The following is an 18,413-nucleotide window of genomic DNA, read 5'->3' as shown; positions in this document are numbered from 1 at the left end:
GGATGACGTCTTACGATACTTTGAATTTCGGTCCGCGCTGGTAGCGTTTCGATTGGTCGCAGCATCCTTCAAAGGTAGCGGAAGGAGCGAGAGACATGATACTCACTCTGTTCGTCATGTTTCCTCTCGTATGATAAGCGCATGTGATAAGCGCTTAATATGAGAGAGGAGCGTTAGATCTTCTCACACTAGCGAGAGCGAGACATGGTGAGAGTGTGGATCGATTGAACTACCTCTTGATTTGGATGATCTCCTGTTACGATGCCTGGTATTTTGATCCGCACTGGTAGCGTTTCGATTGGTCGCAGCATCCTTCAAAGGTAGCGGAAGGAGCGAGAGACATGATACTCACTCTGTTCGTCATGTTTCCTCTCGTATGATAAGCGCATGTGATAAGCGCTTAATATGAGAGAGGAGCGTTAGATCTTCTCACACTAGCGAGAGCGAGACATGGTGAGAGTGTGGATCGATTGAACTACCTCCTGATTTGGATGATCTCCTGTTACGATGCCTGGTATTTTGATCCGCACTGGTAGCGTTTCGATTGGTCGCAGCATCCTTCAAAGGTAGCGGAAGGAGCGAGAGACATGATACTCACTCTGTTCGTCATGTTTCCTCTCGTATGATAAGCGCATGTGATAAGCGCTTAATATGAGAGAGGAGCGTTAGATCTTCTCACACTAGCGAGAGCGAGACATGGTGAGAGTGTGGATCGATTGAACTACCTCTTGATTTGGATGATCTCCTGTTACGATGCCTGGTATTTTGGTCCGCGCTGGTAGGTCGCAGCATCCCTGAAAGGTAGCGGAAGGAGCGAGAGACATGATACTCACTCCGCTCGCCATCTTTCCTCTCGTATGATAAGAGCATGTGATAAGCGCCCAATAAGAGACAGTAAGCTATTGATCTTCTTACACTAGCGAGAGAGCGAGACATGGTGAGAGTGTGGATCGATACAGCTACCTCCTGATTTGGATGATCTCCTGTTACGATGCCTGGTATTTTGGTCCGCGCTGGTAGCGTTTCGATTGGTCGCAGCATCCTTCAAAGGTAGCGGAAGGAGCGAGAGAAGAGATACACACTCTCCTCGTCATCTTTCCTCTCGCATGATAAGAGCATGTGATAAGCGCCCAATAAGAGAGAGGAGCGTTAGATCTTCTCACACTAGCGAGAGAGCGTGACATGGTGAGAATGTGGATCGATAGAGCTACCTCCTGATTGCGATGATCTCCTGTTACGATGCCTGGTATTTTGGTCCGCGCTGGTAGCGTTTCGATTGGTCGCAGCATGCTTCAAAGGTAGCGGAAGGAGCGAGAGACATGATACTCACTCCGCTCGTCATCTTTTCTCCTATAATGAAATACGATTCTTATAGTAATGAGTATTGCAAACGGCGCTGAGGATCCGACCATCAAAACCTTTTTGAATTAGTCTGGGAAATTTTTTCCTTACATAAAATATTATATAATTTAATCTTGTTTCTATTAAAAATTTGCAAATGTAGCAATATAAAATTTAAAAAAAAAAGAAAAATCACAAAGCATCTGATTTTGTTCAATAAAATATCCTATTGGAATGGCGTAACATAAATGACGCCTTAATATTTAAGGGTTAATTGAGCAATTTCTGCCAGTACGAGCCGTATTGCGTGCAACTGTTCGAGCATGCAAGTTGCTCAATCCGTAACCATACAACGCCATCTAGTGGATAATTCGGAAAGCTCGTCAGGTTGTTCAAAACGTCTTGTGTGTTGAAAAAAGAAATCGGATTTTCTCTTCAATTTTACTAACAATCTATTTGAAGTGATTTGAAATTGTTTACCTTATTTTCTTTCTAAAAATTAGCGATCAAATCAAGCAACCTCGTACAATTATTATTTTTTATCGCTGTTTATTCCATTTTATTCCATTCGTTCCTTTGCTGCTCCATTTACTCGTTTTTGTTTGGTTTTATCCTTTTATAATTCCTTTTTATTTGCGCAGTGATCTCCTCGTGCAGCTGTGTACTCAAGAAGCCCCAGAGAGCTGTGCGCCCTAAGTCCCGTCTTTATTCCTGTCCAGCTGTTGCCTTTTCTTTTGTTTTATCTTTTATGTCTCAATTATTGTGTTTATTCATGTGTTTTTCAGAGCAGAAGTGAAATGTTATTTTCCACCATAACCTCTTTCCTTCCACTAATATACGTTTTGCTGCTTTTGGTTTGTTAAATTTACGATTAAATGTACATGTACTGTAGAACGGCTGGACAGATGACATTGTTGTTGGTGGAGGGGAAGAAATGTGTCTTCTTACTAAACATGGTGGTGGTGGTGGTGGTGGTGTATTAATACACGCACACACACACACACACACTCACACATGCACTGACAGACACCACTACTAATACAACATGCACAATGGTTTTTGTTTCGTTTGTTTAATCGGTTTAATTGTAATTCTTCATCATCAGCTCGTGTGTTGTTTTGTCGTGTGTAGTAGTATAATAATGTTTGCGTTTACACTTTAACTTAGCATTTAATTTCATTATTCGTTTATCGTTTTTTTTTAATATATATTTGAAACAGGACTAGATTACTTGTTTATGTTTTTCCCTTCAATTTTTCCATTCTTTTTCCCTCTTTTTTACCTTCCCCACAATCTACTCTGCTATCAATCATTCAATTTTTTATTGTTTTTTTTTTGTTATCGTTTCCCTTTTTCCCTTGTTTTCGTCTAGATCTTGTGTTTTTTTCTTCTTCTTCCTATTTTTTGGTCAATCAATTTTCTTAGCGTCAATTGGTCATTATTTATTTTTGTCCATATCCATCTTATCCGATAGTTTTTTTTTTCACGCCCCCGAATGGTAAAAGTACCCAAACTAAGAAGACAACACACACACACGCACATGTGTCTTATGTTTCAATCTCCCCTATCCCACCGCTCGGAATAAAGGGGGGAGAGCAAATGGGAAACGGACTCCGATCTTAACCGTCGTCTTTCTTGTTAAATATATCATTTAGAGAAAGAGGGCAGGTAGAGTTATAGTAGTAGTAATAGTAGTAATAGTAATATTTGCATAGATATTATGTATATATATATAGTACACAAAATTACACAATGGGAATGGAGAAGGAGAACAAGAGCAAAGAAGGACATCGCTTCTTCCATTTCTTCCTTACACGCTTCTCATTAACCCAATCCATACCTACACACACACAGACACACCATCAGACAGTAGATGTCTTGTTGTACATCGAAATGTAAAAGCTTTTCCCCAATTACGCACACACACACAAAAACGGGACCCTCTCTCTTAACAGTCCTCTCATCAAATCTTTCCGTTCCTTTAAATTGTTGCTTTTTCTCTTTTGCGCTTCTTTAACCTTCCTTTGTTACGTTTCCTTCCCTGCACAAAGGACATTTGTTCTCTTCTTCGCCACTCGTTGTTGTGGCTGCTCTGGACACTTAGTAATTGTACCTCCAATTATTCTGTTAGTTAAATGTTTGTTGTTGTTTTTTTTTTAGTATGTATGTGTGTTTGATGAATATATGTCGTTTTTTTAGCAGAAGCAGCACAAGAGATGATAAAGCATGTTGGCGAGAGTACAGAGACAGCGCAAATGTGATTGAGAGGAAAGCAGAGGAAAAACAAAGCGCCTACTATGCATCGTCTTTCACTGTCACTCTCTCCCTCTCTCTCTCTTTCATTTTCGTTCCCTTAACTACGAAACAAAATGGCACCGAGTTGCTTGGATGAGAAAACATGCTTTTTCAGCATGTTTTTTTCTCTCTCTCTCTTGTTTTTATCATTTTAGTCGATGATTCTTGTTTGTTAGCTACTCTCCCTCTCTCTCTATTAATCTTTCTTTTTTAATTTGTCTTCTCTTTTAGCAAGTTCTTTTTCTTCCGTTGTATGAATGATGATTGTATGTTTGGAGAGTTTTACTATCAATTAGCGGGTAGAAGTGGGAAGGTTATACACTTTTTAGTACAGAGTAAATAGCTATTATTCTTTTCCTTTTTTCTTCTTCTTCTTCTTCTTCTTCTTCTTCTTTGTCGACGGGGGACGTTTTGTGTTGCAGTGAGAAGTGTTGTTTTGTGTACTATTTTCATTTGTTTTATGCTTCTTTTTGTTTAATTAGTTTTGCTCTTTGCTAATAAACATACATACATACACACACACATACATAAAAACGATGCGAACGAACGAACGAACACACATATAGAACGCGCAACAAGTGGGAGGGTAATGGGTGGGGCGTGCCGAGGGAGAGGGTATTGTACTCGGGGAAAACATTAGAATGATTTCATTTGTATACTCTTGTTTTCTCCTCTTTTTGCTCTTCGCTCTTGTAATGAATCCATTTTCTGTTCTATCTTGCCTGTTTTGCTTGAATTATTGTTTTATATCCTTGTGCATGTTTTTCTTCTTCTTCTTCTTCTTCTTCTTGTTCTTCTTCTTTTTCTTACTCTTCTCAAAGACAAAAAAGGAATGGTCCGGCGCACTCGCTCTACCTGTGCTTGCCTGTTTAACAATCTAAAAAGGAACTAGAGGGAGATTTCATGATTGATGAGGATGATAACGGGGGCCATCTTTTGCTTCTTTTTTCTTCTTTTGGAGCTAATTTTGCAATACGCGGTATGTAACACGGTGTGTTTGTAACGCCTCGGTGTAACGTCTCCGGTAACGCAGGGAGCTACGATCACTACCAAACAACAGTAACAGCAACAACAACACGACACACAGTGAAGACACAGTGTTCACACAGACAGTGTGTTATTTGGAAATAAGAGAATTAAATATTTAAATTACAAAAAAAAACAGAATGTGAAAAACAATAGAATAACAAATTAATTCCATTACGCTCCGCCTCATCCCTTTTCGTTTCCTACAACTCCTCTACTTGCGTGCTTTCTAAATACAAATTAATTGGAATCCTTCTCACTTTTATAACCTCACTTTTTGCATCTATTTTATGTAACTTTTTTTCCTTGCCTTCAAATCATAGCTTCTTAGCTGGGTGAGCGTGTTTGTGTACAACAAGGAAACACCCAAAAGTGGATTGCTGACAAAATTCCTCCTCCCTTGCTTTCCCTTCTTGGTTGTTACTAACTCACACACGCATACACACTCACACACGATGATCTTTGTTCTAATCTTATATTTACACTGTTCAAACCAGAAGGGAAAAAGGAGGAACCAATTTAAAATACAAACAAAACGATTCTAAACAAAACAAAAAAAACACGTAATAATAATAAAGGTGTGCTGCGCTGTTAACTGATGTCGATCAGTGCGGACGTGTTGGTAGTGATCGTGCTGATCCTTGCCGTGAGCGACTGCACCGTGAGTTCGTCTGATGCGTCTCCCTCCCGCCCGGTTGTACTGAGCTGCTGCTCCGGCTGCATTAGACCTCCGTCGACCGGCCATAGTTCCCGCCCGTGGCCGTGCTGTTGCTGCTGCTGTTCGGGCCACCACCACCAGTAGCGCTGCTGCTGCTGGCCACGGCCATGGCGCTAGAGACTCCCGCACTGGCTGCCAGTGCCAGTGCCGCTACCGTAGCGGCATCTTCGGTACGGGAGGGTTTCCGCTCGCGCCGGTGGATAGCTCCACTCTGTGTGCTGAGGCTGTTGTTCGGGTTGCCGATACTGGTAGTGCTCGTACCGCCGACCATCGCCATACCGTTGTTGTTCATCGCTGAAGCTGCCTGATGTTGCTGCTGTACTCCTGTCGTAGGTTGCCCACCAGGGTGGTGATGCAGTTGCTGCTGCTGTTGGGAGGATCCCGGTTGACCCACCGAAACGATCACTCCGCCGCCAGTGGTGCTGCTTTGGCCAACCACCGGATGATGATGCTGCTGCTGCTGCTGCGAGTGGTGGTGCTGTTGATGGTGATGAATTTGCTGATGATAGATGGCACCCATGAGGGCAGCGGGATGCTGCCCGGCATGCATAATTATCTGACCGGAGGTGTTGCTGTGAGGCAGCATTCGTACTTTGATATCGCTACGTGAGCCAGTGCTTGCGGAGGTGGATTGAAATGAGATCGACATTCCACTATCTAATGAGCCGACGCTGCCGCGCCGTTGCGGCTTTTCATTGCCAACTAAAGGATACATTTAACAAAAAAAAAGACCAGTCCCGGAAGGGGTGTGTGATCGTAGAACACAAACGTTCGTGGGACGGAAAAGAAGGGAGGATTTTGGAAAGTAAAACAAAAAGTTAGGAAGAAGAACAAGAAGAAGGAAACATAAAGAGAAAGAGCGCAACGGAAAAAGCAAATAAAGAAAAAACACATAGAAAGGATAATGGACATGTGGGGGAGGGTTAATTGGGGAGAGTAATTTTTTTTTTCGCCCGATCGATATACAGAGTGAAGAACATCGGGGATAAAACGGGCAAAGAGAAAGAGAGAGAGAAAGGGGGGCATTTTTATATTTGTTGTATTTTGTAATTTTTGTCAACCGCCAGAAGAAGAGAGTTTGCACGTACAAAAGAGAGAGAGAGAAAGAGAAAAAAGAAAAAAAACAGCGCTGTGGTGAGATGATTCTTGCAATATGGAATAACGATGAATGGTGTGATGATCATGATGATGATCATGATGATGATGATGATGATGGTCTCCCTTTTACGGAGGGGAAAAATGGATGGAGATGGTGGTGGTATGAGGTAGCAGAGTAAAAATGGAACTGAAAATGGGGTGGTGGTGGGTTTGGTGGGATGTTTGGAACGATTTCGAGCCTCCCTGAGCATGTTAGATTTTAAGGACTCAGTGAGTTATATTACACACACGGAGCTTGTTAGGGATACAACAAACGTTAAAAAATCCTTCTTTTTTGTGGGTTAGTCCTGAGACACAAAAAACAACACGCAATGTTGTCCTGAGAGCGCACGAGTTACAAAATCTACACCATGAGAAGGACACAGATTGATGGGAATGTGTTAAAACAATGATTCCCCCACACTAAACCGATCTTCTACTTACACGCAACTGCACGCTTCTCCTTCTCCCTTTATGTCAGTACAGAAAGGACACTCCAAGGAGTTAAATATCACAAGAAAAACGTTTCGTTTGTTCGTAAGGCTCTTCTTTTCTATTTCAGCAGGGGGGAAAAACGCCGTCTTACAATTCTTTTTCCTTCCTTAACGGTATTCTATTTTTGGCACTTTATTCTTTAACGACTAACAAATCTAACGGGGTTCATCTCCTCATTTACCCCATTTTACGCGCGTGTGTGTACAATAAACTTCCTCTATTAACGCGCCCTATCACTTAGGAGGTAAGAAAACAACGTCGTTTTCCCTGACATATCACAATAAGAGAAAGGGGCTACTTCTTGCTGGTATTAAAAAACGGTGGAATGTAGCTGTTTCTCTCTTTTTTACTTAAAAAAACTACTTTAAACTGTACGCTCTTCTGTGCTTATAGATTGGTAGGGACAGTGCTGCAAAATGTCACTGTCATACAATGACATACAAACAAATCTGACTGAAACAAAATCCATGTCAGCGTCACGTACTCAAATTGTGATAATCAGAGGTGATACTCGAAACGATTGGTGTGACTAAAGCATGTTCCGTGACATTTTTGCGACCATCGCTTGGTCAGTCACTATATCATGACTTTTTTTTTTACTGTGATCAAATCTGCAAAATGCCACTGACATAGTCATGACAAATTCCGGCTGAAACATAATAATGTCAGCGTCACGAGCTCTACTGTGATGTTCCGAGATGAGACTCAAACAGTTGTTGCGACCATCTCATGCTTGGTGACATTTTGTTTAGCAACCAACTCTTGGTCACTCAGTTGGTCATGACATTTTATCGGTCGGTTATCATCACGATAGACATGGAAGATATGCGGTGTGTGCGAGTGGTATCATACCAGACAGAGCGAGAAAGAATGCCTATTTTGTTGCTTGGGACCTGCCAAGCATATTCCAAGAATGTCGTGATTATCACCGACAAAAAATGCCATGACTAAGTGAGTGACTAAGAGTTGGGTGCCAAACAAAAAGGTCATCAAGCATGTGATTGATCCACCATCTGTTTGAGTCTCACCTCTGATCATCTCAGTTGTGTACTTGAGCTGATTTGAGCTTCGTTTCACTCATGTGAACAGAAGAAACTGAAACAGTGGCATTTGGCAGCATTGTTCACAGCCAGAAAAATAATGATCATCAAGCTAAGTTTGTTAGTCAGAGCATCGCGTTGGACTCAAGCATTCGCATGTCACGTTCGGCATGTTATGACGCACTTTCATTGAGTATCAGCAATGACCATCAAGCTAACACGGAAGAGTTCATATCTCGTGATGCTCAGGACATTTTGCAGCTTTGGGTAGGAGTAACCGAAGAGCAAAAGGAAAAGTAATTAAAAAGCTAAGCCAGCCAAATTCACCCAAAATCTAATTATCTAAGGAACTCTTTAACGTAACGGCACGATAACGCATACAGAAAAACAAAACAGATTAAACAGGCGTGTACGAGGCGTGTCTTGGTGTGCCTTCACAGGTGCCTCTTACGTACGAAAAAGCGTGATCCTATACTTGCAAAGAAGCTGCACAAAACAACGCCACAAAAAAAGGAAGAAATGCAAAAAAGCTTATAACTCGCAGGGGGGTGTTGTGTATAAAAATTAAAAAGAAAACAAGCTGAAGCGCCGAAATTGCGTTTTCCTGTGCGAGATTGCCTGCTACTACTGCTCTACACTCTCTGTGGAAAGCTTTTACTCGCTTCAGCCAGGAGTGTGTAAAAGTACGATATCTTCTGTGCTCGTTGTAAGGTGCCATTTGTTTGAGGAGAGGAATAAAGTGTGTGTGATTGTGTCTTTTGTAAAGGACACACTGGCAGGACAGGTGTGGTGTGCATTCTGCAATTGCAAGCTGCGGATCCATTCCGATGGAACGCGAGTTACAAAAGGATCGGGAGAGGGAAATGGGGCTGTTGGTGAGGTTGGTTGGTAGGTGGTATCCGGAAGACCATTTTTGCATTTTTTTTTTAGAATGACTTACATTGTTCGTGCATATCGAGCAGCGAGTTGCTGAGAGCGCTACGCTTCAGCTGCGCCTCGCTGTGCGTGTGGGCCAACCCGCACTCGTTGGGCGATACGCCACCGACACTGCCCGGCACCAGTCCGCCCGGGACGCCCGCACCCGGATACGGCCCGGCGCAAACTTCCACGTCCGCGACGCCACTGTCCCGGTTCTCGCTGTTCGTGGTGCGCGTGCCGCCGCGGGCTGACTTTTGCCGCTCCAGCTCCGCCTCGATGCGCAGCGTTTCCATCTCGTCCATCTCGCTGATCGATTCGCGCAGATCCTCGGCAAACTTGCAGCGGTCGTGCTCGTTGCGGGCGTTGAACGTTACCAGCACCTTGCCGTCCACCTTCTGCGATAGTCGAATGCAGAACTGATAGTCTAAAAAAATACACAGAAATTAGTAATAAAATCAGAAAAAGAAAAAAAAACATTGTGATCCTGCACACCAACTTACTCGGTACATCCAGCAGCGTAACGACCATTCCGCACAGCGTGTAGCTGTTGCGGAACGTGTACGTCACCGACGACTTCTTCTTGCTAAAGATCTTGGTGATCACGAGCAGATCGTTGAACAGGAACACCTCGCGCTGGTGCACGCCCGGCCGCTCCTTCTTGTTGATGTCCGGTATCTCGTACAGCCGGCAGTAGCAGACGAGCCGGCGGTGCGGCAGCGCCAGGTTCGGCTTCTTGCCCACGATCGTCGCCTGCACCTTCATCACCTGCGTCACGTGGTCCGATCCCGGCTTGAACTCGTTCGCCTTCACCCGCTCGTAGATGCCGTTCAGCATGTCCCGATCGATGTCGTGACAGTCGTCGATGCCGCGCAGATTCTTCACAAAATCGTCGCACCGCATGCGCCGCTCCGGCTTCAGATTGGGCGTGTGCAGATCGGTGTTGAGCATGATGATGGCGAACGCCAGCACAAACACCGTATCGTGCGAGCGGAGCCGCGCCACAATGTCACTGTTGCACTGGCAGTACCGGGCCGAAAATACCTCCATCAGCCGCTCGATCTTTTGCGCCTCGCCCGGCATGCGGAAGTAGCCCTGGAATTTGCGCAGCGCCACGTCCACCTGCATGCCGGACAGATCTAGCTCGCCGGCGAAGCAGTCCAGCACGGCCATGTTGAACTGGTTCTGCAGATTGCCCAGATACTCGCCAATCATCTGGCGCGAGAGACCCTTGCGCGTGATCAGGAACCGGGCCACGCCCTGGGGCGTATTCTCCAGGAAGCCCTTGCGTATGAGATAGGTGATGCCGCGCTCGGGCTTCTTGTTGAACAGGTTCAGCCCGACCCGGTACTGGCGCTTGCGAATCGTTTCCGACACTTTGTACGAGGTGGGCGTGTGCACGATCTGGTCGTGCTGCTCCATCATCGAGTACTGGGCGGCGCTGGTGTGCGAGCTCAGGCACTCGCTCTCGATGCTGGTGATCGTCACGTTGGCACTGCTTCCCGTCGCCGCTCCGCTAGCAGTGGTGGCCGTTGCCGTGGCCGTCGCCACTGTCGAGTGGATGGAGCGTCCAGCAGCGCCACCAACGACTGTTGTACCGTCCGTCGCACTCAGCAGCATGTGATCGGGCGACTGGGCCGGCAGCAGCGTGATGCTGCCGCTCTGGCTGCTGCCCGGACCCTTCCGCTTCCACTGGGGCGAGCTGGAACGGTCCGACGAACCGCCACCACCGCCCCCACCTATCATCTCAATACCGACCCCGGCAGCCGAGGCGGAAGAATCACTGCCCGACGACTGCACCGAGCTGAGGCTTCCATTTTCGGCCGTCTTGCACAGTCCGTTGGGGCGCAGCGAGCGACTTGGCGTGTGCTGCTGACCACCCGGCCCGGTAATACTGCTCGTCCGTTTCGGCACCTCCGGCGGTACCTTGCGACCGCCGGCACTGGACGTGCTGCCGCTGCTGCCGCCCGAGCTGCCGATGCCGATACCGCGCGGACGCATGTAGATCTGGGCGGCGGTGTAGTGCGGCGTGTACGGGCTTTGGTGCGTGCTGGCCGTCTGCGAGTTCCAGGACAGGTTCATCGACGAGACGGTCGAGTCGAGCTGGGAGCCGCTGCTAGCGCCGCTCACATTCAAATCCTGCGATCCATACTGGCTTTGGTACTGTTGCTGCTGGTGCGGGTGCGGGTGATGATGCATCACCACCGCGTGGGACTGGGCGGACACGGCCGGGGTGTAGCCGTACCCGGCCAGCTGGGCCTGCTGCTGGTGAAGTATATTTACATGCGGATGGGAGTACTGCTGCTGCTGCTGCTGGGCTGTGGCGGCACCCGTTACGAGCTGGGTCGGGCTTTGGCTCCAGGAGGTGATCGGGACGGGAGCGGGTGATGCGGTACCGGACTGACTGCGTGGGATGGGGCTCGAATCGAGACGGCGCTCGCGCAGCGACATCGACCGGACGGGCGTCACGCGATGGTGCAGCGTGCCCGGTGGTGTCGCGGAGATGCTACGAGATCAGTTTGGGAAAAGGTTCATTAGAAAAGACGGCGTTCTTTGTTTCGCAGCAAATATAGATCTCGCAACAAGAGAAGGAATACTTACGTCGCACAGACACGCTGCTGGCCGACCATCGTACCGTCCTCGGTGGCGTATATCTGTCCATCCTCCAGGGCCGTCGCCGGCTGCAGATGATGGTGCATCATGTCCAGGTCGCTCTGTTGCTGCTGCTGCTGCGACTGCTGCTGCTGCTGCTGCACCCGACGGCTCATGCGCTTCTCCGCCTTGGCCATCGCCGTGATCGAGGCGAACTTCTTCACCATCGTGTAGTGGCGGAAGGCGCGCTGAATCGTCAGGGCCGCGTTTCGTGCCTTCACACCGCCGTACTTGCGCTCCAACAGTTCGATCTGCTTGTCCAGCAGGTCCTGCGACAGCTCATACCTGGGGATGGAGCGAGGATGCAAAAGAAGAGTATTAAAACACTTGTCCAAGGCACGACACACAAGACCCCGCGTCGTGTGCGTTTGGTTTGGTGCTGTGAGCCGTAGTAATTAAGCTCATGATGTGTCGGGCGTGCTAAGGGGACCCTTTTTCATCGTCATATCTCATAGAAGTGTGTCGTCTCTCGCCCAACACACAAACACACACAAACACACGCTTATTACCCCTTTTAAAGAGCAGATGCTGCTACAACGACGACCACTACACTAGGCCGGCCACAAAAAGGGTGTCTAAATTTAGACACTTTAAATCTCATTTTCCCGTCCTTTGCCGGCGACGGCGACATTATGCTGCTGCTACACCGATCGTCAGCCTTAACGATCGCGATCACCTGTCAGACACACACGCGGGCGCATATTTCGAAAAATTATGGCCAGTACGATGACACTCGAGTGACACTCTACGCCACAGCCATGAAAGGGAAAAGAAATCTTAAGGAAAGTCTGGGGGAGAGTGAGTGGATGGATATCATATCTCGCCCCGGTTTAGACCTTCTTCTACACACTTCCTGGATTCTCGGGACGTGTGTGTGTTCGGAGGGCAAAAGAGTGGTTGGCAACGACACACACACATACAACACGTCGTCCATCATTACCATTTGCGGTGTCCGAAAAATGTTTTCCTCGGTTTTTCACTTTTTGGCGTCCGTGTCTGTGTGCCATCCTGCGCTCCTTCCTCTTCTTCATAATTGACATTTGGAAAAATTAATTAACACCGGCTTCCCCCCCATCGTGCGCGGCGCGTGTGGAAAGATGTGGAAATGGTTCAATAAACCAGCAAGCGAAAAGGCAAACCAACCGCGTGGTTGGGGGTTTTCCTTGGGGCGAGCACAGGAAGAGGAGCGGTTAGTTGGATTGGATTAATTTCTTTTTCGCACCACCGGACCGGTATCATATGTTTTGCGTGTGGGTATAGGTAGGGTAGGTAGGTAACGAACTGTGAATTTTCGCCTATAAATAACGGGGTTTGGGGCCGGATTAGCGGAACAACGAGTGAAGTGGTGAAGGAATGATCGCCGGGAGGGGGTGATTTTATTGAATTTTTACTCCGCGCTCACTTCACTTATTCCATTTTCCTCTCCAGTTACTGTTGTGAATTGGAGGAGGTGGCCGCTTTATCCTTTCCCCCAGTGCCGTGGAAGAGTGACGAAGAGAGTGAACTTGGGTTTTTTTTGCTTTCTCGATTTGCCTTTTCTCCCATCAATCTTAGTGGAGGTGTGATCGTAAATAATTCTGCATGGGAGGCAAGACCAGAACACGAAACACCAGCGAATCTGCTATGCGCTTGTCTGGCAGATTCTTTGTATTGGATGCTATGGGGCTTTGGCCCACAGAATTATCGCGTACACGGGGAAACCATTTCGGTTGAAAAATTACGGTGAAAAGAACCTTAGAATGGGAAGTTCTGAGAAAAATGTTCTCAATCCCGCGTACGACCTTAAGGAGATGTAGAGATTCTGTTTTGGCGCACACACTCGTCCCCTAATTAGCGTTGGGGTGTCGATGTGCAAAAGTCAGCGTATGACATTTTGCCAGTAAAATGGGGTTTGTTGGGGTGGTGGATAATTTGAACGACGGCAATGATTTTCTTCCCCCCCAGAAGGAAGAGGTGACCTTTAGATACACTTGTTTTGATGAAGCTCATTTTTTTTTGGAAAACAGTGCGGCATTGAGTGTAATTTCTAGAATCTTCTACTCGTACCCTAATTTAGAACAACAAAAAACATGTTAGATATTTCTCAGAAAAGATGTCTTGATGTTTAGAAACTCGATCTGCCCGTGCTGTGCGCTTCCGCTACAGCAAACACGGATTAGAAGATACTAATCCCAGGGCCATGTACATTTTAATTTCGGAAGCCTCTAAAGTTTCCTTCACGCTCACCCAGACAACGATGACAACAACATACATCACGCCCAAGCCCTCCTGCCCTACCTCTACCGCACTTAATTTTACAGATGGTAACTCCCGCGACAGAACACAATTGAGAAACTGGAGCTGGAACTAGTCCAAAAAGGCAGACAACACACGGTAGATTCGTGTGGGCGCGGGCTCACACACAAGTTATCGCTATCATGTTCCCATATCTAATAGTTCCCTTGGGACGGGGGAAGAAGGCACAACTACCGAAAAGCGGGGACGATCTTGCCTCCACGGTGCCAGAGGGTTTGGGGGTGGAGTGACATTCATAAACAGATGACACATCGTCGACGGGTGTGTGTGTGTGTAAGTAATTTAATAGCACAAAACCCACCGGACGAATGTACACCTTGAAGGCGCGACCCGTCTTTATGTGTCATCCTTGATACGGTTTTGTGGATGTGGAGGAGGAGAATGGAGACACGCGAGAGCGCCACCTTCAGAATTCGTTGACCCTTCAATTTGAACCGTGTTATTAGGAGCGCGTTTCACAACAGAGCACCACCACACCACAACCATGTACTAAATAAACGATAGAGAGATCTCGCGGCGTGCGATGTGCCATATATTCACCAAACGACGCAACGGCCCCTAACACTATCTTCACGATCTAAATCGTCCATACAGACACACACACACAAGAGAGCAAACCCTTCGGCGCAACGAAGCCACAGGCACGCCGGAATCTGTGTGTGCGAGCGCGCGCGATGCGATATGGATAATTTACGTGACACAGAAACACACACGCGACTAGAATATACTACTACACATTCTCACACACCCCTTGTGCTCGCGCGAGAGAACATCGTTTAATTACCATACGAATTTTATCTCCAACGTACGAACGCCGCCTTGTGGCAGTGATGCTGCTGATCTCTGTGCCATCATGGCGGTGGAGCTGCTAGAACAAAGCGTCAGCGCTTTGTTGTTACGATCGTGCGGCAGCGTGGTGGTGGATGATTCGGGGATGGTGAGCGGATATTCGCCAGATTTGGCGCGCAGCTGCAGGCGACGCCGACGCCGCACGATCGCCGCCATCGTGTTGTCATCGTGACGCTTCACGGCGGCCATTACCACGTCCTCTAGGCGCGTCGTGGAGCGTGATCGTGGTACACTACTAAGACTACTACTACTACTATTACTGCTAGCGACACTATTTCTGACAGGGACGCGACTCAAACGATCGTCGGGCGGTTCCGTCAGTGGCGTTGGAGGTTGCAGTGAAGGTAGCCGAGTGTACTGCTGCGACAGGAACGTGATCTCCGGCGAGAGCAGTAGTGATGGCGACCCGCCATCCTCTTCGATGGCCACCTCCCGACACTTACAGCAGCACGAGCACACACAATCGCACGAAAGACTATCATCGTCGTCACTTCCACCGGTTGAGGTGACACTTGCGATCGAACGCCCACCAGCATCCAGCTCTACACCGATCCCACTGTCGGCACAGTCGGGCGAAAGGGAGAGCAGGGTCGTCGTACCATCCTCATCACCTTCTTCATCGACCACTACTTCCGGCGAAGAGGTGGTGGTGGTGGTTGGTGGCAGCAATTGTTGGAGGTGCTGCTGCCCTTCGCTGTCGCACATCCTCATGCTCGCTGTGGCTAACCTAGAGACCAGACGCCGCTAGGTGACAACGACCAGCACCGAAACAATGCGCGGCGGAGCCCTAGTTGACAGCCAACTGGAACCGCAACAACCGAGCCTCACACTGTGGCCCGTGTCCAACGGACCGGCAGTAAATTGTTTCCTCTTTTCTCGCGCTGCGCTTTCGATTTCGCCGTTGACGCATTGTTTTTGGTGGAGAAGGGATGGCGCAGGCAACCGCTCTCCACTTGCCGTCCCACGTTTCCGGCCTTCCGAATTTCCGCTCGCAAAAGTAACGCACAGTACACACACACACACACTCTAGGTTATGTTTTATCTTTTTTTCAATTAAACCTTTGTTACACTTTTACGCCCGTTTTCGCACAACACACACACACAGTGGTAATGATTCTTTCTGCGCACACATTTTCCAATTTTCCCTCTACCAGTGGTAGGGGTGAGAGCAGGTGACAACACTACTGCCGGTCAACACCTACAACGGCATTCCTCACCGTTAGCAGTGCACGGAGACGCACGTGTGACACTGTGGAAAGACACACAATTAATGGCAGCTCGCGGGCAACGCCAGTGCTGTGGAACTGCTAGGCCGCCCGCGTACACAACACGACCCAGGAGTGTTTAGATGGATTCACACCCAGCACACGATAAAGCACACCACAGAAGAGAGGGATTGAAAGAGAGAGAACGAGAGCGAGAGACCTGTGTAAGCTGACACCTTCTTATGGATCTAGATTTCAAGGTCCAACGATCCTTCTTCTTCCACCAATCGATCTTCGGAGACGCTTTGTCCCTGCCTAAAAGGACACCTTCGTTTTCCTCAGAAACACCAACATCGATCGAATGCCATGAACTCCCGCCGTCTGAAATCCATGTCACTTCTGTAAAGGCACGTTACGCATGTTCCGGTTTTCTCTCTCTCCTCATTTCATTCGTCCACCACTTTGTCCATTTGGTCACGTCCGGCAGACACGCAGCCTGCCGGAGATATCTCTAATTAGGGCAGGTCCTCTATTTCTTAACGGCACCACAAAACACACCACGAACAGGTTACGCTAGCGAGAGCACAATGTGCCCGGCGTATGGGGACGACTCTCTGGTTGCTCCAGAAAAGCTAGCTTTATCGAAGACTAACACAACACACACACACAGACGGTTGGCAAACAAATTGGCAAACGCTCGGGAGGTTTCGATAAGGGTTTGTGACTCCCTTTTATCTCTCCAGAGGTGTGGAGATGATAAGCCTTCCCCAAACACAAAAAAGTTTGGAAACTTCTCGATATTTAGACCATAGTTTTTATGTTAAAGAATGCCCTCACACGAACGAGATACAGAGTGGGGCAGTGAATGTTCCCCGCATGTGCCGTGGTGCATTAGATTTCTACAGACAAACCGCTGGAGGAGGATGACTCACTGATCACAGATGTTTTATTTATCGAGTATACGCGGCGAGCGTACCGTATCTGCTGGCGTTCGAGAACTGAGAGGCTTACGAATTCAATGTCAACAGAGTGACGGAGACGAGAGTGAGTGGAAACGTGCGCTCGAGGACGCAAATAATTACATCGCGAACAGGGGGGATATATCAGGTGGAATTTTGCGCGACTCGAAATAGACAAAGATCAATCGATATTTTGCCCCGTGCTGCGCTTATCGGGTGTGTGTTCGAGGTTGATAAGATATGTAAGGTTTGGCCACTCTGTAGCGGCGAGCAAACGTGCTGAAGTGGATTTCATATGCGGAATGTTGTAAAGAGAGAGAAAAAAAGCAAGCGATTTCCAAGACATTGGAGTTCAGGAAGTTAATGGACGACAGCCACCACGTTTTTTTCTAACGCTCAATATGTTGCTCAATGTTGAACACAAAGTTGAATGCTGTATGCACCTTCACTTGCTGATGTGTCTTAATCTCTTCTATCACATCATTCCACATACGGTGCGCTAGCTCATGAGAAAGAGTTACATTTACATAAGGTCCATTTTCCAATGCTCTGTATTGGAATTGCACTACCTACCGGCCCGAAGAGATTACCTAAGGCCTTCACACCTGTCGCTCGTTTGTTAGATATATACAGGGCGGCATATGCGGCGGAACTGCCGACAGGTTCTCACCAAACAATCCCATCGCATCGGTGTGTTTCATCACGAGATTCGCAAACTCGCATGCGAAAGAAGCGAACACAACAGAACGGCACAAATTCCCAGGCTGTCAGGCCGAACATTCACGCAGATGTAAAGACACACACGCGCAAATTGTGGTTTATTGTGGAGCAGTAGCAGCAGCAGCAGCAGCAGCAGTAGAAACAGCAGCATCAGTAGCTGCAGTAAAAATCACCGACCGAGCGCGTAAATTAAATCAAATCAGCGTCATTTAAATTGTGCACTCTTAATTATGTTGAGGGCCTCTGGGCAGATGCTATCCGCGCCATACCGGGAGGGGGGAAAGATAAATTGATGAGGTATCATGATCCTCAACCCTCTCAACCCGAGTTTCTGCTCTTCTGGACATTCAATTAAGGCCTAAGATCTCGCTGAAGGTATGAAAAAGGGGCTTGCCATTTTTTGTCCACAGCAGAAGTAATTAAAATTGCCACCAATCAACATACGTTGTTGGTCATCGTGTGTGCAAGAGCAATGAGCAAATGTGACCGAAGCACGCAAGCATCTCCTCCTCATCGCTCTGCGCCACACTTTAAACGAAAACATTAAAAAAGATTGTTCTGATGTCAGACATTCTTTTTTCTTCCTTTCCTGAAGAAAGCAAAGCATATCTCGCAACACCCTAAAACACAAACTGTTATGTTTATAGCACCCAAATTGGATGTTCCCTTGCGCACGTCTTCTTTCGTCTCGCGCGCTCTCTCTCTCTCTCTCGGTCTGTGCACTTCCGATGCGATTTCACAAGCGAAACAAATTGTTTGTTTATCT

At 47.5% G+C, this 18,413-nt stretch overlaps 1 protein-coding gene across 10 annotated transcripts in view; it reads right to left on the bottom strand.

Moving 5' to 3' along the window:
- Nucleotides 1-2,732: 2,732 nt before the first annotated feature.
- LOC1278273 (IQ motif and SEC7 domain-containing protein 1) overlaps nucleotides 2,733-18,413 on the bottom strand; it is a 175,613-nt gene continuing 159,932 nt past the window's right edge. For 8 of the 10 annotated variants that reach the window (XM_061661679.1, XM_061661680.1, XM_061661685.1 and 5 more), the window contains 4 exons: nucleotides 11,569-11,904; nucleotides 9,471-11,473; nucleotides 8,993-9,394; nucleotides 2,733-6,082 (listed from right to left, as the gene is read on the bottom strand). In XM_061661679.1, coding sequence (XP_061517663.1) covers nucleotides 5,385-6,082; nucleotides 8,993-9,394; nucleotides 9,471-11,473; nucleotides 11,569-11,904 — 3,439 coding nt within the window. In that variant the 3' untranslated portion in view covers nucleotides 2,733-5,384. Of the gene's footprint in view, nucleotides 6,083-8,992; nucleotides 9,395-9,470; nucleotides 11,474-11,568; nucleotides 11,905-14,698; nucleotides 17,235-18,413 lie in introns of those variants that run through there. The other 2 variants (XM_061661681.1, XM_061661682.1) reach the window with 2 other exon arrangements.

The sequence above is a fragment of the Anopheles gambiae genome, chromosome 3 (assembly GCF_943734735.2).
Source record: "Anopheles gambiae chromosome 3, idAnoGambNW_F1_1, whole genome shotgun sequence".
In the NCBI taxonomy this organism is placed as follows: domain Eukaryota; kingdom Metazoa; phylum Arthropoda; class Insecta; order Diptera; family Culicidae; genus Anopheles; species Anopheles gambiae.
This window is presented reverse-complemented; position numbering and strand designations above follow the sequence as displayed.